Here is a 26,576-nt window from a genome sequence, read left to right as displayed (position 1 = left end):
ACCAGCTCCAGCTCCCCTCAGTCACACTTAAAATAGCTACACAATCACAATTATACCCTTTGCAAGCCAATGCTTGGTCTGCATCTTACTTGGTTGTATGTTTTCCACAGGAACACTCAGCCTCCAGGCATCAGCTAAAACCTACCATCCCACACACAGATGTCACACTGTGTAGATGTAATTTTAAACAGTCTTATTAAATAAGAAACATAGAGCCAAATAAAGAGTTAAAAGCCCAAGAGGTAACTGAGTGCTGTTTTCAGCTGAATACTAATCTGTGAAACAGACATTTCTTTGTGATTAAAACAAAATTTAGACCTATTTGAATTAGACTGCAGACTTCCAGAGGACACAATGAGTCATGTTGGCTTCAGAAGAGAATGTTCAGTGAAGAAGGGAAAGAGAATTTTAAGAAGTCTATGGCTGAAAGAATCTCACCTTATGAGCCACAGAGAGGATGAGGATGCTCACAGGATGAAGGTCAGTGTGTAGAATATTATTTTAAGGAGTGTTACTTTTGCTTATGTTGCATTTGTTTAACTTTGTGAAGTTGTGTTACTGTGCCTGTGTAAAACACCTGATGGTCTAATAAAGGACTGGCCAATAGCAAGGCAGGAGAAAGGGTAGGTGGGGCTTGCAGGCAGAGAGCATATATAGAAGGAGAAAACTGGAGTGAGAGATCTAGCAGCCAGAGAAGGAGGAGGACTCTAGGGGCCAGCCACCCAGCTACACTGCAAGCCATGGAGTAAGAGTAAGATCTACAGAGAAGAGAACAGGAAAAGCCCAGAGGCAAAAGGTAGATGGGATAATTTAAAGCTAAGAAAAGCTGGCTAGAAACAAGCAAAGCTAAGACCAGTATTCATAACTAAGAATAAGCCTCTGTGTGTGCTTTATTTGGGAGCAGGGTGGCAGGCTCCCCAAAAGAGAGAAAAAAAACCTAACAACAACAGGCCAGCTCCTGAGCACAATTCCTGTTGTAGTATATCTCAGAGTGCCTTGCCCATTGAAGGCCTTCTCTGTGTAGCTCTTGGCCTGAGAAAGAATGCAATGAACTTAACTATTCCTTATTTTCCATGCAATGCTGTGAAGGGGACCCAGAAGAGTCCAAGTTTCCAGTGATTATAAAATAACAGCGTAGCCAGGCTGTGGTGGTGCACACCTTTAATCCCAGCACTCGGGAGGCAGAGCCAGGCGGATCTCTGTGAGTTTGAGGCCAGCCTGGGCTACCAAGTGAGTTCCAGGAAAGGCGCAAAGCTACACAGAGAAACCCTGTCTCGAAAAACCAAAAAAAAAAAAAAAAAACAAAAAACAAAAAACAAAACAGCGTACCTAGATGTGACATCCCTCAGAGAGCTCATTACTGTGTCATCTGTGGTGTCTGTGAGATTGTCTGCATGGAAACTTTGGGATACCTCCAATGAAGGAAAACTCATTTATCCCCAGAGCAAATCTCCTTTTTTACCTTCTGGTGATTAATGATGATGTCTAGGAGTTTGTTAGATCTTAATGAGTAGATGGGCAGAAATTAGAAAAAGTTTTCCTGGTTTCCTTTGGGAGAATTTAAGTTCTGAATTGATCTTGTAGTCAGGTATGAATTGCTGCACTCAAGGGTAGATCAAGGGATTTGTTATGTATATTTCCAGGGAGTACTTTATATTATTTTACTCTTGCAAGATTATGCTGACAACAAGTCCTTCCAGAAAATCACCAGCATGTCATTTGGAGTCTGTTATTCTCCAGGAAGTTATTTCATTACATATTTTCCCATGTGTCCCAGGACATTTAAGTCTGACAAATCTATTAACTGAAGCCAGTGTTTCCCTCCTGAGTCTTGGGGTTACTCCACTTGTTTTCAGGTAGATCATGACTTGTTTTCTGAGACGCTCATGAATCCTGATCAGAGGCCTGTGCTAGTATCTGGAGAATCTGCTGTGGAAAGCAGCAATCCTAGACATACAGGCAAAGGTACGAATTGAGCAACCACTAAGAAGTAAATAGATCCAACCACATTCATTGCTGTTCTAGGTTTAACAGAAAACTAGAGACTTAGTTTTGCTTTTTCAATGATGAAAAGCAAAAACTCCTGTGATAAATCCAATAATTGAATCTTCTAAACCTTTATTAATATCTGGACTTGCAGCAAGATTGTCTCAGGCACAGTCAAATAACACTTATTTTGATGTGTAAGAAGCAAGCTATCACTGCACAATATGGTTCCTAGTGAGCATGCCAGCATTTAGAATGAATATATGTGGAAATAAGACACAAAAGGGAGAATAATATGTCCTTTATTGAGCTGGTACCTTATGGTGGTCTAGGAAAAGCACATATACCTCTGTTTTCAACTGTAAAATTTACATTGTCCAACTGACAACTACACATGGGATGTTAGCCTCACAAATGAATATTTAGATAGGTGGAGATTTTTGGAATACAAACAAATATAGAATTTTTTTCCTTGTCTTGTGGGAAATCCTGTTTATTTGAGTATGTGCATTCATAATAAAATATTCTATGATTCCATTGCTATTGTTATTTTGAAGATGAATGCACTGAGGTTGAATGAAATGAAGACACTTGAGCACATTCACAAGGCTAAGGAGTGACAGAGACTAGATTCTATGTCACCACAATGCTACACTGGTGTCTACTGTACCAGTTACTATTGCTTTAAATTTTTTTTTTGTTTTTTGACTCAGGGTTTCTTTATGTAGTTTTGGTTCTTGTCCTGAATCTCACTCTGTAGACCAGGCTGGCCTCGAACTCACAGAGATCTGTCTGGCTCTGCCTCCTGAGTGCTGGGATGTGTGTGCTACCGCCGCCTGGCTTAAAATATTTTTGTGATATCCTTTTTTGATGTTTTTAAATTCTTCTCTCATATATTACATCCCATTTGCAGTTTACACTCCAGGGAGGGAGGGGAAGCTAGATATGTGTTTTTCATGTGGAATAACCTTTAAAGTCAGGAATTTAATAAGGATCATGGGATTATGAAGGGTAAGAGATAGAATACAGTGATATAAAGAATTAAAGAAGAGTAATGGGACATGAAGAGTTAAATTTAGGTGTGTGTAGGAGGGAATATAGAAAGGGATAACTAACCCTAAGTGTCTTTTGAAAAACAGTACAGATATATACTAGTATAGGAACATCCTATAATCTTTACACATGCATATTTCAAAAGAATTTTAATAAAGTTACACTATATTAGGTAGACAGTAGCCCAAGTAGACTTCTCATGCTTAATAATGTAAGTCCCAATTCCAGGACTGGTTTATTTCTTTTTCAGTTGCTTTCTAATCAACTACCATAGGCCCCCAAGTATCACAGGCCATTGCCAACAAATATTGCTGGCATCTCTCCAAAATTTGTGACTGAAGATACCACATACTGGGCTCACAGAACATGGAGAAATAAACTGGCACTTACCTTGAAGATTAATATACCACTCATGTATCCATAGGTGGCATAAGAAAGGAGGCTAACAAAGTCATGTAGCACATCCAGATTTCACAGTCTTGGAAGGTGATATGCAAAGTGCTCAAATTTGGTTCAATTGTTCTCTGTCACCATGGAGGAAACTTGTGCCCAGATCAATTAAAGAACCTAATGCCTATTGTAAAAAAATCATACTGCCCTGGATGGTAGGACAGATAAAACAAAAATTTCAGGAGAAACCATAAAGCAAATATTTTGGTAAACTTCTATAAATGATCAAAGACCAAAACTAAAATTACAAATAAATGACTTTGTAACTGAGGGTCTTGTAGACACAGGGGCAGATGTAACAATAATTGCACCAGAATCCTGGCATCCAAATTGGCCTCTTCAGGACATAAATGCTCAGATTTTAGGGATTGGGACTTTATCTTAGGTAAAACAAAACACGAGATGGGTCAAATGCATAGGACCAGAGGACAGAGAGGAAAATGAAAGCCATATGTGGCTAATATAGCAATGAATTTATGGGGACATGATTTGTTACAGCAATGGAATACCAAGATTAACATTCCTCTAATCTCAGAAACAAACTAAAACTAATATATGTTTCTGGGATAAATATTAAAAGGTATTATAAAGAACAGTCACTGACCATTCAGGTTGTAAAAAAACAGGGCATAACAGCTACTGATCTTTTAAAGGAACCAAATCCCTACTTTTAAAATGGTTCACTGACAAACCTGTCTGGGTGGAACAATGGTCTTTGACATCAGAGAAACTACAGGCCTTATAACAGCTGGTACAGGAGCAGCTAAATGCTCAACATATTTAAGAATTGTCCAGTTCTTGGAATTATCCTGTATTTGTTATTAAAAAGAAATCTGTAAAATGGGTAATGGTAACAGATCTAAGAGCTATTAATAAGGTGACTTAGCCAATGGGGTCTTTACAGGCTGGAATTCCCCTGCCTTCTCTATTACCTAAAGGATGGTTTATTATACTTATTGATTTAAGAGACTGTTTCTTCACTATACCTTTACAAGAAAAGGATAGAGAAAAATTTGCCTTCACAGTGTCCACTTCTAGTAATTCTCAGCCTGTTAAGAGAAATCAATTGAAGAATTGATATTTTTATTAACATCCCCACAAGGGATGTTAAACATGCCCACCCTGTTCCAATATTTTGTATGACAACCTTTGGAAATGATTCATGTACAGTTTCCTCAATCTATAATTTACCATTATATGGATGATAACTTATTAGCTGATTCAAATGTAGACACTTTAGAGAAAATGTTTGAGGAAGTAAATGAAATTTTTCCTTGTTGGGGATTACAAATTGCTCCTGAAAAAATATAAAGAGGAGATTCTATTAATCATCTAGGATACAAAATAGGTTTACAAAAAATTCAGCCCCAAATGGTACAAATCAGGAGAGATCAACTGAGAACTCTTAATGACTTTCAAAAATTGCTGGGAGACATTACCTATCTATTGCCCACTATTGGAGTAACAACTCAAGAACTGAGTAATTTGATTCAAACCTTAAAATGTGACAATGACTTAAATTGTCCAAGAAAATTATCAGCTGAAGCTGAGAGAGAATTGGCTTTGGTAAAAAAGAAGTTACAGGATGCACATGTGGATCTTTTGGATCCAGAGCTTGGTTGCATTCTGGTTATTTTACTTTCTATGCATTACTCTACAGGAATTTTAATTCAGAGAGAAGATAATATCTTAGAATGGATATTTTACCACACAGAGTAAAAAAAATAGAGACCTATGTAGAAAAGATTTCTGAGTTGATTCTAAAAGAAAAATTAAGAATGTCAATTAGCAGGAACACACCCAGTAGAAATTGTAGTACCTTTTACTAATGGTGAAATTTCCTCTTTATGGGAAGAAAAATGAACATTGGCAAAGAACTTGCAGTAATTTTTTTGGAGAGATTTTCTACAACTAACAGGTCACAGAAGGAATCAAAAAGAAAATCAGGTCAGTGATGAAGGAACCAGCAAGAGAGGGTGAGGGAGCAGGGGAGGGTGGGAGGGTGGATTCCATCAAAACACAATACATATTGATATGGCATTTTCAAACAATTAAAAAATTAAACCCATGGGTGGATGAGGTGGCCCACACCTTTAATCCAAACATTTGTGTTATGGGATGTTCTGTATGTTAAATGTGTTGCTCTGATTGGTTAATAAATAAAACACTGATTGGCCAGTAGCCAGGCAGGCAGTATAGGCGGGACAAGGAGAGAGGAGAATTCTGGGAAGTGGAAGGCTGAGTCAGAGAGACGCTGCCAGCTGCCACCATGACAAGCAACATGTAAAGATGCCGGTAATCCATGAGCCATGTGGCAAGGTATAGATTTATAGAAATGGGTTAATTTAAGATATAAGAACAGTTAGCATAAAGCCTACCACAGCCATACAGTTTGTAAATAATATAAGCGTCTGTGTGTTTATTTTATAAGTGAGCTGTCAGACTGCTGGGGCTTGGTGGGACCCGGAGAGAAAACTCCAGCTACATACTTGTGAGGCAAAGATAGGAGGATTTCTGTGAGTTCCAGCTCAGCCTGGCCTACATAACCAGCTCCAGGACAGCCAGGGCTCCACAGAGAGCCTGCCTCAAACCAACAACAAAAATAATTAAACCCATAAGCATAAGAAAAAGATAACAGATGAAAAAAATTTAAAGTAAGATCAGAAATTTACAATTACAGGGTAAGGTGGGAGTGGCTCAGGGGTGGAGTATGACTCAAGGGCAGTAGAACACTGGAGGCCCTGCCATCAATCCTTAGCACCCAAAATGAAAGAAAACAAAACATTTTTACTGAGCTCTCTGTCTCTTCAACTAGGTGGCCAAACAGACACCAACATACAGATTTGGCAATGTCCTGAAGGGCAAGACCTTCACCCGCAAGGTCTAGCCCAACAACTCCATGGAGATTGTCAAGACCAAGATCAAAGACAAGGAAGGGATCCCATCTGACCAGCAGTGGCTGGTATTTGCTGCCAGCAGATGGAGGGTAGCTGCATCCTGGCCAACAGCAAGGTCCAAAAAGAGTCCCACCCTTCACCTGGTGCTGTGCCTGTGTGGTGGCCTAAAAAACCATCCCTTTGCTAGTCTCTTCAGAAATACAACTGTGATATGTCCATGCACTGCTGCCCACAAGTGCTGCCCACATCTGCACCCCTTGAGGTCAACTGCCTCAAGAAGAAGAGGGGCCATACCAACAACCTGCACCACAAGTAAGTCAAATCATGCTGGGACCTCATTTGGCCCAGGATCCCCAGTAATCAATGCATTTCTTTTTTGACTGAAGCAGAAGGACTAAGGAAAGTGGTGGTGCTAAGATTGGGCTAGTGACATGGACAAGTGCATGAGTCCCTGCTGCCAACCACCAGCCCTGCCTCTGACCCACATTATGCAAAGAGAAATCTGCCTTCTGTAGTTGTCCTTTGACCTCCATGCATCTGCTGTTGTTGTACCCAGAGTCCCCCAAAGACCACCAAGAGACCAAATCCGATGCAAAAGTCAGAGTCTTTGTATTGTTACGAGTTAACTTGGGACTCTCCATCCTTCCGATGCAGCAGCAGAGCAGGAGAGAGCCTGAGTAGCAATGGGGCAGGTATAGGGAGTAGAGGAAGGGGGTGAAGCAAGGGGAGTTTGGGGTCTATTGACTACATAGGAACAGATTCAGGTTTGGTTTATGTGAATGGCAATCACATTGGTACTTTTTAATTGGCTAGGGTTAGTTGGGGGTTACAGTTATCCATTTTTGAACTTGTCCAGGCTTTGTCCTTGAGCTGCCATGGAAGCTGGCTGGCCTTGCATATTCATATTACCCATGCACGTAGCTCTAAGTTGGTGAGGTGTCCCAGACAGTAAACAATTGGCTGATCCTGGAGTGGTCATAGTATGTGCAGAAAGGGAGCTACTGCAAGGACTTATGTTTTTTGTTTTCTTTTTGTTGTTGTTCATGCCCCTCCCAGAAACTGCTTGCTCAAGACTCAGGAAACTGAAATTGAGGCCTGATCATTGAGAGAAGACTGACAGCCTGTTATGGCATCTGCTTGGTCCTTTCATTCCTCCCTTGAGTAGTATATCATCTCCAATCTTGGAGATGCTTCTTTTTGGTAAAAGACATTATCATCAGGGTAGTAGATTATTTTAAAGACTAATCAGATCAGGATGTAAGAGGTTTCCATCATCAACAGCAAAGTAAGCCTCCCCTTATTCAGTTGTTGCCATCTGCAAGTGTGTCATGGGTCCAGGGGCTGATATTGGGATTCTAGCATCATCAGTTTAGTGGTACCCAGACAGGAGTTATCATTTAGTTAAGGCATCAGTGACATAAGAGCCAACAGTAATTAGCAGAAGCAGAAGGGCCAAAAGCCCTGTGATGGCTGACAGAGTTCCTTATTCTGAAGGAACTTAGAAATGAGAATGGGGACCAGTTATTACTTTATCTCAGGTTCTGTATGACAAGAAATTCCCTTTTGATCTAACATTCCAGGGAGGGAAACAAGGGTGATTTTTCTCTTCTGTAATTACTTCCTGTTGATGTTGGGACATTGTTGTCGGGGCCCTGGAAAGCCAGAATGTTAGTCAAAGGCAAGGAGGGAACATTTTATTGACCAGCTGAAGAGATGGCATTTCTATCGGCTGGATTGGTCCATATCAGCTTTCAGCAAGTTCAGGACTCACAGTCATTTGGGGTAGGTTGTCACCAGCAAATGATGCTTGAATGTGTCTGTCAGCCAAGTGGAAGCCTGTTGAGACAGATATAAACTAGGAACAGGGGTTAAAATTTATGAATTTATTTGGAGCCTTCAGACCCATAGTCTCAATAATTGTAGTACTATCACTTTGCATTGAAATCCATACTGTAGAAAAAGCAGGTAACAGGTATCTGTAAAACAACAGGAATAGACTCATATTTTTGAGTCCTAGCAAAAGTTACAAATTTGGGTTAAAACCATGTACATTCCTTTCTATCTAGAGAGCCAGGTATAGATTGGACTGAAATGTCTTTGGCCTGATGAAAAGCATCTGTAAGTCTATATTTAGAATCTGTTTCTCTCTCTCTCTCTCAAAGAGACTTAGTAGCTTTAATTAATTAATTAATTAATATATTGATCAATGAATTAATAAGGTGGCTACAACCTTGTGGAAGACTTTGGTTGCCTGATATTTCTAAGCTGACAAAGCTATAGCTAGTCCAGTCATCAATGCCATCAAAGATCTGAGAAGGATAAATTTTATCTGAGTGCAGACTTCCAAATCTATTAAAAAAAACAACAGAGTGTCCTGACACCTGTCCTGCCAATGCTATGAAGACTACAGGAGCCTGGGGTGAGGCGGTCTGGGTAATGGATAGTCTCAACTTCACAATGACTTACCAAACACTTTTACTTAAATCACTAATTAAATAACTAAAAGTGTATTGAGCCAAACCAAACTTAAATGGGCTATAAAGAAAACTAACCCTCAAGACAGACCATACACACAACTACTTGAACACTCCCTTTGCTAGCTAGCCCCCTTCTTAAAGTTTTAGCCTGAAAAAACAGTGAAAACTACACAAAGTTTTATTGCAATCGTATAAGGGTTACATTAGGTCAAATACGACAAATACTATGATGCAATTTTACATTTATTAAACTACAGTTCAAAGCACAAATTTACACATTCTAAATACATTAAATGTAACTAATAAGGTCATACTGGTCTTCCACTCACATGTGATATATCTGGGTGAAAGCCATCAACTTTACAAGACTTAACAGGAACCCTTATTATAAAAACTGTGTACTTGTATGTAAGCGATTTGATGGGGAACCCAATCAATGGGCTTCCATCTCCACCAAGTCATCCACTGTGTTGAATATTTTATTTTAAATAAGGGGTGGGTCAAACTGGTTTGTTTGAATCTGGATACATTATTTAAATCCCTCATTATCCCACATGAATTATAGGTGAAAGCTGATTTTTGTCTGGTCCCCAAATAGCTATTACTATGAATTTGTTTCCAAGGTAATTAACAGAGTAAAGATTGATTGGATTTTTTTCCCCCCACACTGGAATGTAGACCAGACAAGCTTAACCTGCGACTTCAGATCTAAAGAAGCATTAATGCCTGTTTAAGCTTCAGTGGAAAGGCTGTCTTCTTGGCTCAGCTGAATGCAAGAGGATGCAAAGAAGTTTTTCACCATTGCATCTGAAGTAATTCCATCATTTTGTATCTCATACCAATCACTGAATGACATCATGTAATAAGTAGCTGGCCTCTGAAAATCATTAAAAGCAGATGGTTCATGGAAAGAATCTGCTCCCATGTTATCAAAGATAAGCCAATCTCCCACATTCAGCTCAGGAAGAAGGCACTTTCCATAATTTGATGAAGCTCATCACAGGATGGACCCCAAAGGCTGCTTGTAAACAGAGGCTCATCTTTCTTGTATTTCTTGTGAACCTCTGGAATGGTATTTAAGTCCTCAAGGTTTACAAGCAAAAGAACCGTAAAAACTATCACTCATGTAATACATGAAGGCTGGTTCACCACTCCCATTTTTTTCTACTCCAGAGGAAAATTTATCATTTTCAACAACGTTCTTAACAATAATATTAACCGCAAGTGTAAATGCAGAAGATACATAGTAGCTTCCAGGTTCTGAAATTATCTGAATGCCAGATCCTTCAGGGAAGGAAATGTCCAACAGAGGACTGATAACATGATTAACCTCTTCCAACTGACTTTCAGTTCCTTTGAAGCCTCCATCGATGTCTAACATGTTCATTGTAAAGCCAAACTCTCCAGCCATGTCAAGCACACACCAGTCATCAGACAGAGCATGCACATATACTTGATATTCTTTGCAAGCACTTGCAACATGAAATGTAACCCCAGTTATCTGGACATGAGGTTCCTCGGCACATTCCAAATGATGCCTACAGTTCTTCAGTGTAGTGCCGAACTCCACGTTACCAACTACACCTCCAATGTTATCCTCGGTTGCAATGCGTAGTAAGACCTTGGCATTTGGGTGATTCCTTGCAATTTTCTCTAATTCAGTTTCAGTGTCACATGTCATGATATTTCTTACAACTTTTGCCGCATACTTCATCTGAGACACTTGCTTACAAGGACTCGCGCAAATGATGTTTTCTGGAGATACACCCAATTTTGACACTAGAGCCATTTCATTTTTGCTGGAACAAGCAAATCCAGTTCCGAGAGCTTCCAGGATCCCAAGCACAGCTGGGGTGGAGTTGCACTTCCCTGTGTAAAAAGGCTTTATCTGAGCCACCACTGACTGTGCTTCTTCACGATCTTCCCAAGATCCCCCACAAAGAACGCATTTTTTCCTGTCATGGGATGTTCGTAAACACAGGTATCAATAACATTTCCAAGGTTTGTTCCTTCATCCAAACAGGCCCATGGAGTAGTTTGCATCGTCAATAAATCCTTTCATCTCAGCCGAAGTCCACAAAGCTGAAAGTCATAAACCAGGAAAAACAAGAGACGCGCCACCAAGCCTATGTCTGGGTCCTTAGAATATGCAACAAAATGGACAAGTTAGGAGATGGAACGTCCCTATCCATCATCAGCTAGGTTCCCAAGGTGGCTCAGCGTTGAAGTCGAACTGCTCTCTATACAGCACTTCTCCTAGGCCTTCTGGGTAGTTGTATACTCGGTCAGAAAGTTCTCTGTGAGATAACGACCCAAAGAGTCAGGTAAAGAGTTTTCTCTTTTTTAGCAGAATTTTTAAAGAGGCATGTGGTTCGGTCAGGTGCTAGGCTGAGCTCTGGAATCCGATCAATGAGAGAGAGGAGGGATTCTGTGGGCAGGGGAAGTCACCATGATGATGGGAAAACGTGTAGAGATGAGCAGCCACACTGTTGGAGACCCATGAACTGTGGACTAATAGCTGTGGAGCCCCCTTAGGACTAGACTAGGCCCTCTGGATACAGGAGACAGTTCTTTAGCTCGAACTGTTTGGGGGACACCCAGGCAAGGGGGTCGGGATCCGTCCCTGGTACATGGGCAGGCTTTTTGGAGCCCAGTGCCTACGGTGTGACACCTTGAGCAGCCTTGGTGCAGCGGGGAAGGGCTTGGTCCTGCCTCAGCTGAGTGTGCCTGGCTCTGCTGACTCCCCACGGGAGACCTTGATTTGGAAAATTTGGGGATGGGGGGTGGCTTTGGAGGTAAGACTGGGGGGTGGGAAGAGGAAAGAGGTGGGATCTGTGGTTGGTATGTAAAGTAAATAGAAAATTTCTTAAAAAAAAGAAAAAAATTATAATAATAAAAAAAGAGGGATGTAGTTACCTTGAGCAGAAATACCCAAGACAGCCTGGGCCATAGGCTGTGGGGGATGACGTGGGGGAAAGGCAAGGCACCGATAGGAGCTGAGCAGCAGCAGCTCTGGAGAAATGGAGCACCCCGAGAGAGAGGAAAGGCATGAACTGAGTGCAGAGAGGATTCAGCCTCCTCACACTGCAGAGCAAAGCAGAACAGGCGCCAAGACTTGAGCCAGAGTGTGGGCTTTATCGACCAATGTAAACACCATATTCATCAGATCTTTGGCGGGTTTGAGGACACTTATGTATTAATTACTATATCTGAGCTAAACAAATCTAGGCCTAATCTTGGAAACATCTTTAAATCTGGTAACAATAACCAGGCTAATTGGTTATCCTGTAGATGTATTAGTCAAATGGGCCTCTCAGGTTCTGTTTTTTTCTTCTTTAAATAGTTTGTAATTAAACAAGAGTTAACAGTTTATGCTTTAAACTAGCATCTGGATTAGTTTGTACTCCCTAACAGAGAGGACACGCAAACTCAGACATTCAAAACCAAACATGCGTGTGGCCACATTTTCATCCATACCTGCAGAGTAGACAGACATTTTTAAAAACTATGAACCTTTGGAGTCTCAATGTAACAGCAGAATAGCAAGAGAAAGCAATCTGGAACATGTTTCTTTTTTTATACATCTTAAATCATTTTCTTTTATTGCTACTTAAGCCTTTTCATCCTCAGCCCTTCATAACCTGCTTTTACACATCCCGATAGCTTGCATTTCACATGTCTTAAGGTACTTTCCTTCTTCCCAAAACATTCTTTTTATATTTCCATACCTAAAGCCTTTACATCTTAGACCCCACATAAACTGTACTTTACTCACGACTTACTTAAAGTTCCATGTTTTTGTACCCCAAACTACTTCCTCAGACCCAAGACAGTGTGTACTCAAACCCTCATGGCATATGTAAGCCTTTACATTTTTATATCTTAAACTGCTTCCTCAAACCAAAAGAATCATTTATTCAGACTTTCATCCTCTTGTCTCAAGCCCTCATATTCTTATAAAAACATCACATCCTGAAATATCTTTTTTTCTATTTAATTCATCGAGCTATTCTCTACTTGGAATTTGATACAGTTCTTTTTCTTATTTTAAACAATAATAATTTGTAACCAATTCTCTTAAATGATGGCAAGAATTTGTAACCCACTGAACTCAAATGGCCAAAATCCATGTATTTTTCTTTACTTATGGAAACAAAAGCATAATTTTTCCCAAACCTAATGTATCTTTGTCTGGCAATTCAACACTTCTTTTCAAGCAGTATCAGGACAGAGAAGGGTTAAGGAGGGAGAGTTGCTGCCTGGAAGAAGAGACCTTGAAGTTACCACAGTGAAGAAGAACTTGGCTTAGGAAGGAAGGAAGGGGGATGTGGGACCAGGGTGTGTTCTTGGATGTCAGTGTTCCTGAAAAAAAAAAAAAAAAGTTTTGTTAACTCCTCTGACTAAAATCAGATTCTCTGTTCAGCATTCACACAGTCTTTGTCAATTACAGGCAGTCCCCATCCCCTGCCCATGGCTCCCGTCTCTGCCCACCTGGACCGAGAGCGTGCACCCCCACCCTCTGTGAGAGTGGCTGGCTGGCTGGCTGCAGGCCTCTCCTGCAGACCAAGACCAGCCCCTCCCATGCTGCAGGCCTGATAGCAAGAGAGCTACGAGGGAGGGAGGTGGCCCTTGCCAGGCCTCTCTCTCCATTCTTCCAGGAAAATAAGGGAGGTTAGTAGACAGAAACAAATAACATTTACACAGACAATCCGAGTACTGGTACATCAGCATTGAGATGACCGCCTCCCTTGCGATTAGCCAGCCCTGGCTAGCGGATGGCCTCTCTTGCAGTATATAAGCCCCACCTGGCGGGAGCTACCTGATTATCTGGGTTCAGTCAGGAGGACCCAGTCCCCTGAAACACATGGAGCAGAACAGTAACAAAATAACAGTCAGAACAGAGACCAAGACAAAGACATCAGTTTGCTGGCGTGACCCACTCAGCGACCCACTCAGCCTCTCCAGAGGAACCAGGGGAATCCAGTCCTCAACAGAAGGGTCTCTGGACCCACCAGAAGGGCCCTGGGACGTCTCCCAGGACCCTAACCCACCATCCACCAGTGCATCCACCCACAGATCTTATGGGGGCTTCATAAACAGAGTTCCTATTGCCACAAATGGCCAGAAACAGAAACCAGAAACCAAAAAAGCTTGCCAGGCAAATCCAAAAGTCACCTATGTTACCTATGATAATAGGCGCCATAAAACTCAACGGACGGTGGTTGTGGTGGGATTGGGGATCTCAGTGGAACCTCCAAATGTACCCAGAGTACCCCAAAGACCAGCAAGAGACCGAATCTGAAGCAAAAGCAAAGAGTCTTTGTATTGTTATGAGTTAACTCGGGACTCTCCATCTGTCTGATGCAGCAGCAGAGCACGAGAGACCCCGAGTAGCAATGGGGAAGGGTTTTTAAAGCCAAAGGGGCTTGGGGTCTACAGACTACATAGGAACAGACTCAGGATTGGTTTATGTAGTGGCAATCAAGTTAGTAATTTTTAGTTGGCTAGGGTTAGTTGGGGGTTACAGTTACCATTTTTGGGCAGGCCTGGACAAGTTACAGGCTTTGTCCTTGAGCTGCCATGGAGGCTGCCTGGCCTAGCATGTACTGACTGTGGGGGCTGACTCAGTGGCCCAGGCTCTGTCCTTGAGCTGCCATGGACATACTGACTGTGGGGGCTGACTCAGTGGCCAGGCTCTGTTCTTGACTCATGCACTCAGCTCTAAGTTGGTGAAGTGTCCCAGACAGTAAACAATTGGCTAAACCTTGAGCGGTCAGAGTATGTGCAGAAAGGGAGCTACTGCAACGACTATGTCTTTTGTTCATGGCCCTCCCAGAAACTGCTTGCTCAAGACTCAGGAAACTGAAGTTGAGGCCTGATCTCTGAGAGAAGACTGAGCAGCCTGTTATGGCGTCTGCTTGGTTCTTTCACTGTGGCACATGTGAATGTACATACATAAAGAAAAAAATAAGGGTAATTTATTATTATTAAATAAGTGTGATTTAAAGAAATAAGTGGAAATAAATAAGTGTAATTTAAAGTTGTAATGGAAAGTACACACTTCCAAAAAGAACAAACAACCAGAAATAGCGGTGCACATTTATAAACCAGCATTTGAGACTATGAGAAAGAGGATTATACATTTTACTCCATAAAGATGTACACAGTGAACCCTTCACACAAACCTGCAAACATTTGGATATGAAGAAGTATTTCACATAAAAATGTGAAAAGGGGGGCTGGGAATTTAGCTCAGTGGTAGAGCATTTGCCTAGCAAGCGCATGGCCCTGGGTTCGGTCCTCAGCTCCAAAAAAAAAATTGTGAAAAGGAATAAAGCAAACCCACATGTATGTTTATATTTCTTATGTGTAATAGTCATACATGTCTGATACCACCTGGCCCTGACAAAGATTAGGACAAAATGAGACAGAGAGTTATGGGGTTATGGAAATGTCATCCATCAAAGAATTGATTGTGGAGTCTACTACCTGACATAGCCACACCCTTGGGGAAGTCAGAGCCTGGCGCCTGAGGAGGGCACTTCCCCTTCCTGTGGGGCTGCTGAACTACAACCATGTCATGGGGAGTGTCCAGCCTCCAGAGGCCACACCCTGTGTTTCCTGTCCCTCCAGACAGTCACTGTAGCTCTGCCCACGAGCACAGTTGCAGCCTCCAGGAAGAGATGCCATGACCTTCACCATCACAGCCCTGCTCTGTCTGGGTGAGATGTGGAGATGGGGAGGGGATACTGTGGTCTAGGATTGATGCTGCCCCACAGCCCAGCACTGGCCCATCAAAAAACCCCAGGGTCTCAGGAGGTTCTACAGAGGGCAGGACCTGCTCAAGCTTCAGGGACAAACCTCTCACTGGGAACTCTCTTCCAGGACTGACTCTGGGCCTGGGGACCCCAGTGCTCTCAGGTGAGTGAGTGTCTGCAGATGTCCTGAACTTCACTTCTCATCATTCCTGCAGCCATGCCTGGGCAGTGAGAATGGAGAACAACACATGTGTGCTGACCCTGGGCATGGCTGGAGGGTTGGGGTTGGGTCTGCAATCTGAGGCTGGCTGTCCTGGGTCATAGCTGCTCATTTTCTTGCAGGGGCCCTCCCTAAGCCTATCCTCAGAGTACAGCCAGACTTTGTGGTCCACAAGCAGACTATGGTGATCTTCTTGTGTGAGGGGACCACAGGAGCCAAAGAGTACATACTCTATAAAGAGGGATACCAGTATCTACGGAGCACAGAGATTCCACAGAGTCCTAAGGACAAGGCTGAATTTTCAATCTCAAAAACAGACCAAAGACATGCAGGGCAATATCGCTGTCAATATCAGACTCGTGATGGATGGTCAAGGGACAGTGACTCCCTGGAGCTGGTGGCGACAGGTGATAGAACACACAGGGTCCCCAGCCTCAGGCTTGACTGTCAAGAGGTGGGTCTGTTAACAGGGTTACCTCCACCTCACAGCCCTGGAGGATAATGAAACCTGATATATTTAACTGACTCCTGTTTTTCTCGTAGGAGCCTACAGTAAACCCAGCCTGTCAGCCCACCACAGCCCTGTGGTGACTGAAGGAGGGAATGTCACCCTCCAGTGTGCCTCAAGGCAGCCATATCACTGGTTCATTCTGACGAAGGAAGGACCACAGAAGCTCTCCTGGACACAGGAATCACAGTATAACTACTCTACTAGACAGTTCCAGGCCCTGTTCTCTGTGGGCCCTGTGACCTCCAGCCAAAGGTGGACATTCAGATGCTACAGCTTTAACAGGAACAGACCACAGGTGTGGTCAGAACCTAGTGACCCCCTGGAGCTCCTGGTCTCAGGTGAGGAACCCCAGCCTTTCCAAAGAATGATGTTGACATGATACAGGTGCTCAGGGAGGCCTTGGTATGTGGTGTGTGTGAGGGGCCAGGGCTCCTGAGCCCATGACACAGAGCATGGGAGAGAGAGGGACACAAGTCACAGAATCCAAGACAGAGAGTGACAGCAAAGTCCAGGAGGTCAGGACGGAGATGAATCCTTATGGGGCCTTCTGTTACTCTGGATTAGCTCATGTGCCATCCACAACAGCTAGGGGAACCCCACAGAAGAGAGGGGGAAGGGGTGCAGGAGCCAGAGCACTCGGGACATCAGGAGAGCACGGCCCACAGAATCTACTAAGCAGGGATCATGAGGGCTCACAGAGACTGGAACAGCAGCCACAGCGTCTGCATGGGTCTGCCCTAGGCCCTCTGCACACACGCTGTGGTTGTTTACCTTGGGCCTTTTGTTTTGTTTTTTAGAGTTTCAATGTGTAGCACTGTCTGTCCTGCACCTCACTCCATAGACCAGGCTGGCCTCGAACTCACAGAGATCTGCCTGCATCTGCCTCCTGAGTGCTGGGATTAAAGGGGCGCACCATCACGACCCAGCTAGCTTGAGGTTTTTGTTAGACTCACAGCAATGGGAATGGGGAAATCTCTGACTCTTTTGCCGGCATGTGGGATATATTTCCTCCTATTGGATTGACTTGTCCAGCCTTAATATGAGGGTGTGTGCCTCGTCTTTTTGCATGTTGTTGTGCCTTGTTCGGTTAATATCACTGGGAAGCCTGCTCTTTTCTGAAGGGAAATGGAGGAGCAGTGGATCTGGGCAAGAGGGGAGGTGGGGAGGCTGCTGTTGGGATGTATTGCATGAGAGAAGAATAATTAAGCAAAAAAAAAAAGTGCCATCTGTAAGTGTGACTTGTGGTGATATTTTGTTTGTGCTCTAACAAGTAAACCTTGCCTGGAGATCAGAGTGAGGAGAGAGCCACTAGTCAACCACACAGGCCAGGCAGTGGTGGCACACACCTTTAATCCCAGCACTTGGGATCTCAAGCCTTTGATCCCAACACTACGGAGGTGGAGACAGGAAGTGATATGACTCCGCAGAGAGAGGAATATAAGATGGGTGGAGACAGGAGTTTGGCCCCTTTCAGGCTGAGGAGTTGGTGAGGTGAGAGGTGGCTGTGGCTTGCTCCTTCGTCTCTCTGATCTTTCAGCATTTGCCCTAATATCTGCCTCTGGGTTTTTATTATTAAGACCAACTAGAATTTGCACTACAGTGACCTTCTCTGTGACGCTCTCAGACAGACTCACCTCCTTCTCTCCTACTTCCTTACAGGTAACCTCCACAAACCCATCATCAAGGCTGAGCCAGGCTCTGTGGTTGCTTCCAGAAGTGCCATGACCATCTGGTGTCAGGGGAGCCTGGATGTAGAAATATATGTTCTGCATAAAGAGGGCAGGAAGGGAGGGGATAAGTGTTTGGTAAAAACCAGCTCCTCAATCACTAGCCTGTCACCTTCCCTCTAGGTCTGTCCAAGAAGCCCTCCTTGCTGACTCACCAAGGCCATATCCTGGACCCTGGGAAGAGCCTCACCCTGCAGTGTTGTTCTGACATCAACTATGACAGATTTGCTCTATATAAATTGGGTGGAGCTGACTTCAACCAGAATGGTGGCCATTGGACCGAGGCTGGTCTCTCCTTGGCCAATTTCACACTGGGCCCTGTGAACAGCTCCACCGGAGGCCAATACAGATGCTATGGTGCAAACAACCTCTCCTCTGAGTGGTCAGCCTCCAGTGATGCCCTGGACATCCTGATCACAGGTGAGGGCTAAACAGATTCCCTCAGGTACCTAACCTGTGCATGGGTTCTCGTGGGGGAGTTAAGGAGCTGATGGCTGGGATGAGGGACAGGGATCTTATTCAGGAACAGATGGAGATATGGGGGAGCAGGAGAGGGGCTCAGGCAGTGAAAACAGACAGAATCCCAGGTGCTCAGGGCAGATCCTGGTGGAGTGTCAGCTCAGAACATTAAAGGCAGCCTCTCATCCTCCCTCTTCTCCTTAGGACAGTTTCCTGTCAGTCCTTTCCTCTCAGTGAAGCCTAACTCCACAGTACACTCTGGAGACAACGTGACCCTGCTGTGTCAGTCAACATACAAAGTGGACACTTTCATTCTCTCCAAGGAGGGAGCAGTCCACCAACCCCAGCGACTAAAATCAAAGTTTCAAGTTTGGGAGTTCCAGGCAGAATTCTCCATGAGTGCTGTGACCTCTGCCCTCTCAGGCACCTACAGGTGCTATGGATCTCAAGACTCATCTCCCTACCTGTTGTCATATGGCAGTGCTCCTGTGGAGCTCACGGTCTCAGGTGAGGTGACACTGAACTCTCAGGGTGACTTACAGTCCAAACCCTAGGACAGCCCTTGACTTGGGTGGAATTAAGGGGACAAGAGGAAGGTTAGTCAGAAGGCACTTTTCCTGCCAGAGAAGTGGGGGCCAGCAGCAGGACTTCTAGTAATGTCCACTCCATCCTTTATTACAATCTAGGTTTCAGGTAGACAGCAAGAGGGTTGTGGGGATGTTACAGGGCAGGTGTAGAAGAGCATGCAGAGGCAGGTCCCTGGGTTAGCATCTAAACCTCACCCTCCTACTGCTCTTTTTTCTGGGACCCATTAGAGCCTCCAGCCCACCACCCTAAGGCCTATGTGTGGGAGACCAGCTCCCACCTTTTAAAGGGTAGGAACCCTACCTCATTCCTCATAGGAATGAGGAGCAGAGAGGAATAAGAAACTTGTAGATAGAAAGTTAGTGGAGAGGAGACAAAACACTGAATAACCTGGTTCAAAATCCACCGGCTCCTTCTGGCTCTTCAAAAGGGTTTTTTATAACAATGCCAAGGGGCGGGCAAAAGACTTCCCCCTTGCTAGATCAAAGCATACCACACAGCCAAGTGCAGACCCTTCTAAACACCTGGCAACCACACCTGTGGTCCTGCTGGGTAAAGCAAGCTCAGACTTCACTAGGAGAACTCTGTGGATCTCCACACCTATGCCAACAGCTGGTGAGTATCAGGCACCTCAGTGCAGGGAGTATGCTCCGTCCCCAGGCTGCCTGGCAGCTCTTAGCCCAGAAAAGTCCTCATTTCTCTGTCACTTTAGCTTGTGAGTGAGGGAGGCAAACAGAGATCCCAGCAGAGACCCCAGAGACCCAGGACTTAGAGGCTGGGATACAGAAAGATGGTGTCCAGAGAGATGTTCTGGCTCAGTCTGGAGGATGGGGCAGGTAGGTGATATGGAGAGCAGGGATCCCAGACATTTGTCTCCATTCTGCCACTAAGGCCCTGAAAACAAACCTCTCACCTGCATGGAGTCAGGTCCCAGAGGCTAATAAGGACTCTGATGGAAGGTGGGGCCCAGATGGGCAATAGCTAGTTATGGGCTCCACACGGCTGCTTCTGGAGATGCTGATTTGGACAAATCCTTCTGTTTTTGGACTGCTGCTAATCTTCGTATAAAAAGGAGAAGTGTGGCCCACACTTTTAAGTTTCTTTCAGTGGTGACCTTGGCTGTGACTTCTGACAGAAGAATGATCCAGAGCTTGATTCTGTGGCAGATCAGTCTCACAGTGGTAGGGACATGTGCAAGGGTGAGGCACAGGGCCATGGCAGGGAATTCAGGATCCTTCTGTCTGTATCATGGTGTATAGATCTAGTATTCTCAGCGAGTTCTGTGACCTCCACTCTCAGAGGCATCTACAGGGGCTCTGGAGACCTCGACTCATCTCTTTATTTGTTGTCATGTGACAATGCCCCTGTGGAGCTCATGGTCCCAGGTAAGTGATCCAGATCTTTCCTAGCTGAAGGGGTGTCGAAGCATTCTTCATTTACAACAATTATTGACTAGGATTGGGTTTTAAATGCTGCTGAAGGCTAACCAGAGGGTAGTCACCCTCATGATAGTGGAGACCAACATGGATATTTCTAGGAATGCTCACTACAGTCCCTGATAATGTAATCCAGAAGATAGGTACTCTGAAAGAGCATCTTTGGGAGGCCACAGACAGATACAGGCTACTAAGCAAAAACTGGTCCCCAGTGACAACCTCTGCTCATCACCCTCCACTTATTGATATTCACAGACCCTTGCTCTCAGTGAATCCATGGCCCACAGTGTATCTATGGGAGGAGGTGGCCCTGCTGTAATAATTACAAATCTTGTTATACTCTCATTCTGTTCAAAACAGATTCACATCTATAGCTCAAACTTACCAGACAGAATTCACCATGAGAACCTTAACATAACAATGATCACATTGAGCAAAATAAAACCCAGCATTCTCAATCAAAGCATATTGTCTGTGAAGTCTGCAACATCTCACTTCATGGTGAAATAGAGGAACTGAATCTGTACAGATTCAGGCTTCTTTTGAGAGGTGACAGCTACGAATGTGTTCTGTCTGCCCTTGGTGTTCTCATCTGAACAAGAGAAGGTTTGGAGATAAGATAAGACCTCTGTCTCTCTCTGTCTCTGTCTCTCTCTCACACACATACACACACACCACACACACTTCACACCTTCTTTTGAGAGGCAGGACTGCAAACACTCTGCATGACTCTGCTCCACACCTTCATTTCCCACATGATATGTGGAAGGAAAGAGATGTAGGACAATCTACATCAGAAGGATGTGCTCCTACCTGAACTGGACAGAGAGAAGTTTCTTGGTCTGATGTGGGGAGGAGCATCAGGGAAAGTTTATCGACAAGACACAGGTTCTCAGCCTTATCAGAAACCATTTCTCATTTCTGGGAGACTATAAGTTAGTTTCCCCTTGACCAGCCCTAGGTGGTCCCTGGGTACTCAGAACAGATCAGGGCAAGTCTCAGATCACAGGAGAGATGGGAGAGTCTAAGTGGGACAAGGGAACAAACACACAGCAAAAACTCATTTAGGAAATCATCCCAGACTGAGCACATGCATCTGCATAACCTGTGCTGAGTTCTCCAGAGATGCCACACTCAGCATGGCGCTGTGACTGCTCAGTGCAGTGACTCAGGGATCCATTCCTGGAATGTCTTTCCAATTTATTCTACTGTTTTCAGAGTGGTTGGTGCTCAAGAATCTAATAAGAACTCCTAGTGGGAACAGAGACTGTCTCAGACTCTTGCTGGCTTTTGGGACCCTACTCCTCATACTGGGTCACCTTGCCCAGCCTTAATACATGGGACGGTGCTTAGTCTTACTGCAACTTTATATACCATGTTTTGTTGATACTCGTGGGACACCTGCCCTTTGCTAAACTGAAATGGAGAAGGAGTGGATTCAGGGGTAGGAACAGAGGGGACTGAAGTGACTGGGAGGAGAGGATGGACTGGGAAACTGTGGTTGGGATGTAAAACAACCAAACAAATGTATTTTAAAAAAGAATAAGGGAGGGAACCCAGCTATGCCAGCGGAAAGATTCATCCATCCCAGAACTTCATGAGCTTATAGGATGAGAATGATGGGCGTTTACAAATAAACGGGAAAGTAGAACTCAGAAGAAACACTCAGCTCTCTTAAGCGTGCACACATCCTACTCCTCTTCTTCTGTTCTCAGGATCATTTGAGACTGTCAGTCCATCCTAGAACACACCCAAACTCAAGACAGTTGGATAAAGAGAATTCAAAGTTATAGCACTGAAAACAGAGGGGCCAAATTCTGTTGCGGGAAGGCAGGGGGCCCTGGGTGGACATTTAGTTATCCTGGGAACATTTAGTTGTCTTGAGGGAATTTTGAACACCACAAACCTCTGTAACTTCTTTTTCTACAGCCACAGCCTCAGAGAGCCAGGATCACACAGTGGAGAATCTCATCAGGATGGGGTTTGCTGTCGTGATCCTCATAGTCCTTGGGATTCTGGTCTTTGAGGCTTGGGGCAGCCAGAGACAGACCCACCATGCAGCTGAGAAGTAATCAGAAGAGAAAGAAGTACATCTCTAAGTTCCAGAATCTGGGAAATAAATCTGATGATCCAAGATTTCTGTAAGAAAATCCATTTCTTATGCTGAGGAACTGTTGTCAGAGAACGTCCAGGGAGCAAATGTTCACTGGGTGCAGAGGAAAGTGTGAGTGTTGTGATGAGATCCTTCCTCAGCAAATGAATTTACATCCCTCCACCTACTGTGGGCACTTGCTGACTGGACCAACACTTCTGAATCTATAAGTCGAGGGGGTATGCTGTCCCATCTGTCAGGCATAGGTCTTCATTTCTGTACATCTTTTCTTTCTCTCCCTCTCATGTGTCATTTTCCATTTTTATCCATTGACACACTCTCCATGGCAAGAGGCTCTGTCTGTTGGACTAGAAGCAAGGAAGTGCCTCAATACCAAAAATGATGAGTAAAGTCAGAGTCCAGAATTCAAATTCACTCTGCCTGATGCCCCAAAACTCTCTTCATGACCCTCCAACCTTTCAGTTTTCAACACATGTTCTTCATGGAGTTTCTCTTGAAATATAAAGCCAATGTTACCACACTAGCTAAGTCTTCAAGTACGAAGCAGGAAATGGGTGAAGAGAGGAGAGTCTGTTACCTTATACAGGATTTAATGCAAAATTTCTGCTTTCTCACCATTCAGTGTGATGATAACTTTGGTATTTTGGTATGTGAACTTATTCTGACTCTGGAGGTTCTCTGTTCCTAATTTCCTGCGAGTGTCCATGATAAATGGCTATGGGACACTGCTAAATACTAACTACTCATCAAAAACTGTCTCTACTATCTGTATTTCTAATTTTAACCTTGTTACTATCATCAATAACATATGGTTTTGAATCTTGATTGGGATTTATATGACTGGGTAAATTCCATTTTTTCATGAGGTGTTCTTTTCATTTTATAATATATTATCATGGCTAAAAACAGGATATGTTCCAAAGAACTCACATTTAATAAATGTTCTTCATGGTGTTAGCATCATAGAATACTTGACAAAGTCTTGTCATGAATATGATGTCATAGATGACTTGCTCTTCAAGACTGTCTTTACATGATGCATGAATGATATTTTTTTAAAACATTTTTCAGCTGTGTTCATGGGAGGTTTTAGTCTATAATTTGTTTCATCTAATTTCTTTGTCTTGATTCACAGTTAGATGATGCTGGCCTTATAGCATGACTTAGGTTACACATTCCATTCTCTAGACCTGAGTGTCCAGTTATCTGGGTAGCCTGTACTCAATATCTCCCTCTACCTGAGCAGATCTTTTTGTTTTGTATTGCTTTGTTTTCTTTGAGACAAGGTCTCTGTATAGAGCCCTGGCAGTCCTGGAACTCACTATGTAGATAGACCTTCTTAGTCTTGAACTCACATGTGTGAGTTCACTCACTGAAGTGCTGGATTTAAAGGAATGTGTCCCCACAGCTAGCAGCTGAGCAGGCCTGAGACTACAGTTGTCCACACCATCAGTATACCACCTCACTCTGTCCTCGGAGGAAACGTTACCTAGTCCTGCCATACTTTTGTCTGATTCTGCTAGGCCCGTGGAGGGAGGAGATATATTCTGGTCCTGACCCATGATGCCTAGAGGGAAATCTAGAAACTGATACTCTGATAGTTACTACATTGGAGGTCACTGGAAGGGGTACGAGGAGCTGGGATGCCACATGACACCACCCAGCCCAGATGCTCTAAGGTCTTTCCCACACTGTGCATAACACTAGTTTACATGAAGTCATGCAACATGGTGAGGAGAACAGATTGCTGATGGAGCATGATCAGAAACTATTGCCTCTGCCTCAGGGAACAAATGATTTATTGAACTTCAACCATTACCAATACTTCCTAATACTTCAGATGCTTCTGCATGAAGCTGTGGGAGGAAGAATGAGCAACACCAAAGTGAGCCAGGAGAGAAAGGGCTGGAAGGATCCAGCAAAGATGCCCAGTGTCTGTGAAATTACAGACCCTCCTCCTATACCTAAGTCAGCAAACTACATGCTGGGATCAGGGAAAGGAAGTGACCACGTCAGAAGTCCCAAACTTTGCTCCATGTGTTGTCCTCTGGAAGGGGTAGCAGCTGGTTCTGATGTCCCTTAGCATCATTAATCAAGAAAGTGCCCTACAGATATGAGTACAGTCTAATGTAATCAAACCACTTCCTTATTTAAGGTTCCCTATTTCCCAAGTGACTTTAGTCTATGTTGAGACGACAAAACTAACCAATGCACTCTCCCACCCCAATTCATATTCTTAGAAATAAGAAGTCATATTTGAACCTTCCCATGTCATTGAACTAGTTGATTCTCACACTAACCCTGAAAGAGAGATCATTGCCCTCATTGTACCCCAAGGAAGGGCAGAGGGAGATCACTACCAGCTTCTATTTGAAATTGGGCAAATGATATTCTTGCACCTTACAGAGCAGCCAGATAATTTGATCCCCTGAGCATTAGTGCTGAGGGCGTTGAGACAGGATCTGCAGTGTGATATCAGGAACTGTGGCCCAGATAGAAAAGGAGCACAGCAATAAAACACAGTGAGGAGGTTTGGAAGCCAAGAAGGGAGTAGGAGGGACTTCCTGTGACAGAAATGAGGAAGTCAGAAGGGCAAGGAAATTGCCAGTTACAAACCGCAAGCCCAGGCAAGAAGGGAGGCCAGCTTCCCCAGAGAGTCACTTGGGGCTTGCGTAACTGTTTCTAAACCCGCTTTATCACCATCTGCAGTGGCCATGTTTGATACTCAATCAACCTCAGAAGTGAAGAGCCTTATTGAGTTTTTCCATCCTTCCCCTCTCATTCCGATTTTAACCTCAGTCCCAACCTGAGCTGCTGTGTTACTGACCCTGGGACATCAGCACAGCCCAAGTGCAGTGAAGACCCAGGCATCTGTCTATACTCTTGATCCATCCACCTTCAGCAGCACTCCAGGTCCCTGTTCCCACTTCATCTATCCTCTATACACTTCAGTCCATCTTCTGTTATTCTACTCTGGTCCTCACCCTCCTCCATGCCGAGTCCTTCCTAAGGGATCGCCTTTCTGCAACATCTCAGAAGCCCATCTTGATGTTCAGAGCTAATCTCTCCCCCAGCAAACACATTCTTCCCACAAGGCAAATTCAATTGAGGACACAAGCTGCATCTTACACACACACACACAGACACACACAGTGAGCAAGTGAGTGCGTGTACACATGTACACACAAGAGAGAGAGAGACAGAGAGGGGGGGAGGGGTAGAGGGAGGGGAAGGGGGAGGGGGAGAGGGAGAGGGTGAGAGAGAGAGAGAGAGAGAGAGAGAGAGAGAGAGAGAGAGAGAGAGAGAGAGAGAGAGATGACCCTGCTAGCACTAAAATTCCTATACCTGTCACACTTGCTTTCCTGGGAAAATGACAAACTAGGGAATACCACTACAGCCTCTGAACACTGATATGGGCAAAGAAATGTGCTTATGTTGACCCACTGAATGCTTACATATTTATGAGCTCAGGTCCTTGTTAGGGGCACACTGGAAATTCACACACAACTTGCTACAATGATGGACACATTGTCTGGGTTCAGATTACTAGTGGAGATTTATCACAATTCAGTTCAAGTAGATTCCTTCAGCTTTTCATAACAATTGACTCCCTAGAGCAGCAACAAGTCATTTTCCTTTGCTTAAACGTTTCCATTGTTGAAAGAGGAAAGCACAGATCGTATCCATTGCACAAGGGTGAGATGGAGTCACAGCACCCTGTCAGAGTTTCACATTTCAGAATAACTGATGGTCTTCCTTGATGGCTAAGCCCTCCTAAGTGGGTCTTACCCTCTGGTCAGGCCTGGAGCCCACCCTTCTTCAATGCAGCCTCAACCCTTGACTCACTTGACTCCCACTGTTAGAGAGACTTCACTCTCCTTCTATGGAGTTCCCTCATGTGTTG

General features: G+C 44.0%; 1 protein-coding gene and 1 pseudogene across 3 annotated transcripts; one reads left to right on the top strand and one right to left on the bottom strand.

Moving 5' to 3' along the window:
* Positions 1 to 368: 368 nt before the first annotated feature.
* On the top strand, positions 369 to 23,963 carry LOC128094535 (leukocyte immunoglobulin-like receptor subfamily A member 6). Of its 3 annotated transcripts, none has more exons than XM_052712947.1 (6): positions 369 to 480; positions 6,305 to 6,698; positions 16,385 to 16,690; positions 18,203 to 18,499; positions 18,743 to 19,045; positions 22,489 to 23,963. In XM_052712947.1, the coding sequence occupies exons 2-6, from the start codon at positions 6,389 to 6,391 to the stop codon at positions 22,629 to 22,631; spliced, it is 1,359 nt and encodes a 452-aa protein (XP_052568907.1). In that variant the 5' UTR covers positions 369 to 480; positions 6,305 to 6,388; the 3' UTR covers positions 22,632 to 23,963. The 3 variants fall into 3 exon arrangements, with proteins under 3 accessions (XP_052568907.1, XP_052568908.1, XP_052568909.1); XM_052712948.1 differs by lacking the exon at positions 369 to 480 and adding an exon at positions 708 to 796; XM_052712949.1 differs by lacking the exon at positions 369 to 480 and adding an exon at positions 5,341 to 5,436.
* LOC128094536 (antizyme inhibitor 1-like) lies at positions 9,706 to 11,625 on the bottom strand (annotated as a pseudogene).
* Positions 23,964 to 26,576: the final 2,613 nt, after the last annotated feature.

Source organism: Peromyscus californicus, unplaced genomic scaffold, assembly GCF_007827085.1.
Source record: "Peromyscus californicus insignis strain IS unplaced genomic scaffold, ASM782708v3 Scaffold_4__1_contigs__length_199733344, whole genome shotgun sequence".
NCBI lineage: Eukaryota > Metazoa > Chordata > Mammalia > Rodentia > Cricetidae > Peromyscus > Peromyscus californicus.
This window is presented reverse-complemented; position numbering and strand designations above follow the sequence as displayed.

What these genes read in the sequence shown, in the direction of transcription:
- LOC128094535 (XM_052712947.1), top strand. Translation starts at nt 6,389, where the DNA reads ATGGAGATTGTCAAGACCAAGATCAAAGACAAGGAAGGGATCCCATCT. An exon ending in ACCAACAACCTGCACCACAA is followed by an intron (nt 6,699 to 16,384) that starts GTAAGTCAAATC and finishes TTTTTCTCGTAG; the next exon opens with GAGCCTACAGTAAACCCAGC. An exon ending in TGTGGAGCTCACGGTCTCAG is followed by an intron (nt 19,046 to 22,488) that starts GTGAGGTGACAC and finishes CTTTTTCTACAG; the next exon opens with CCACAGCCTCAGAGAGCCAG.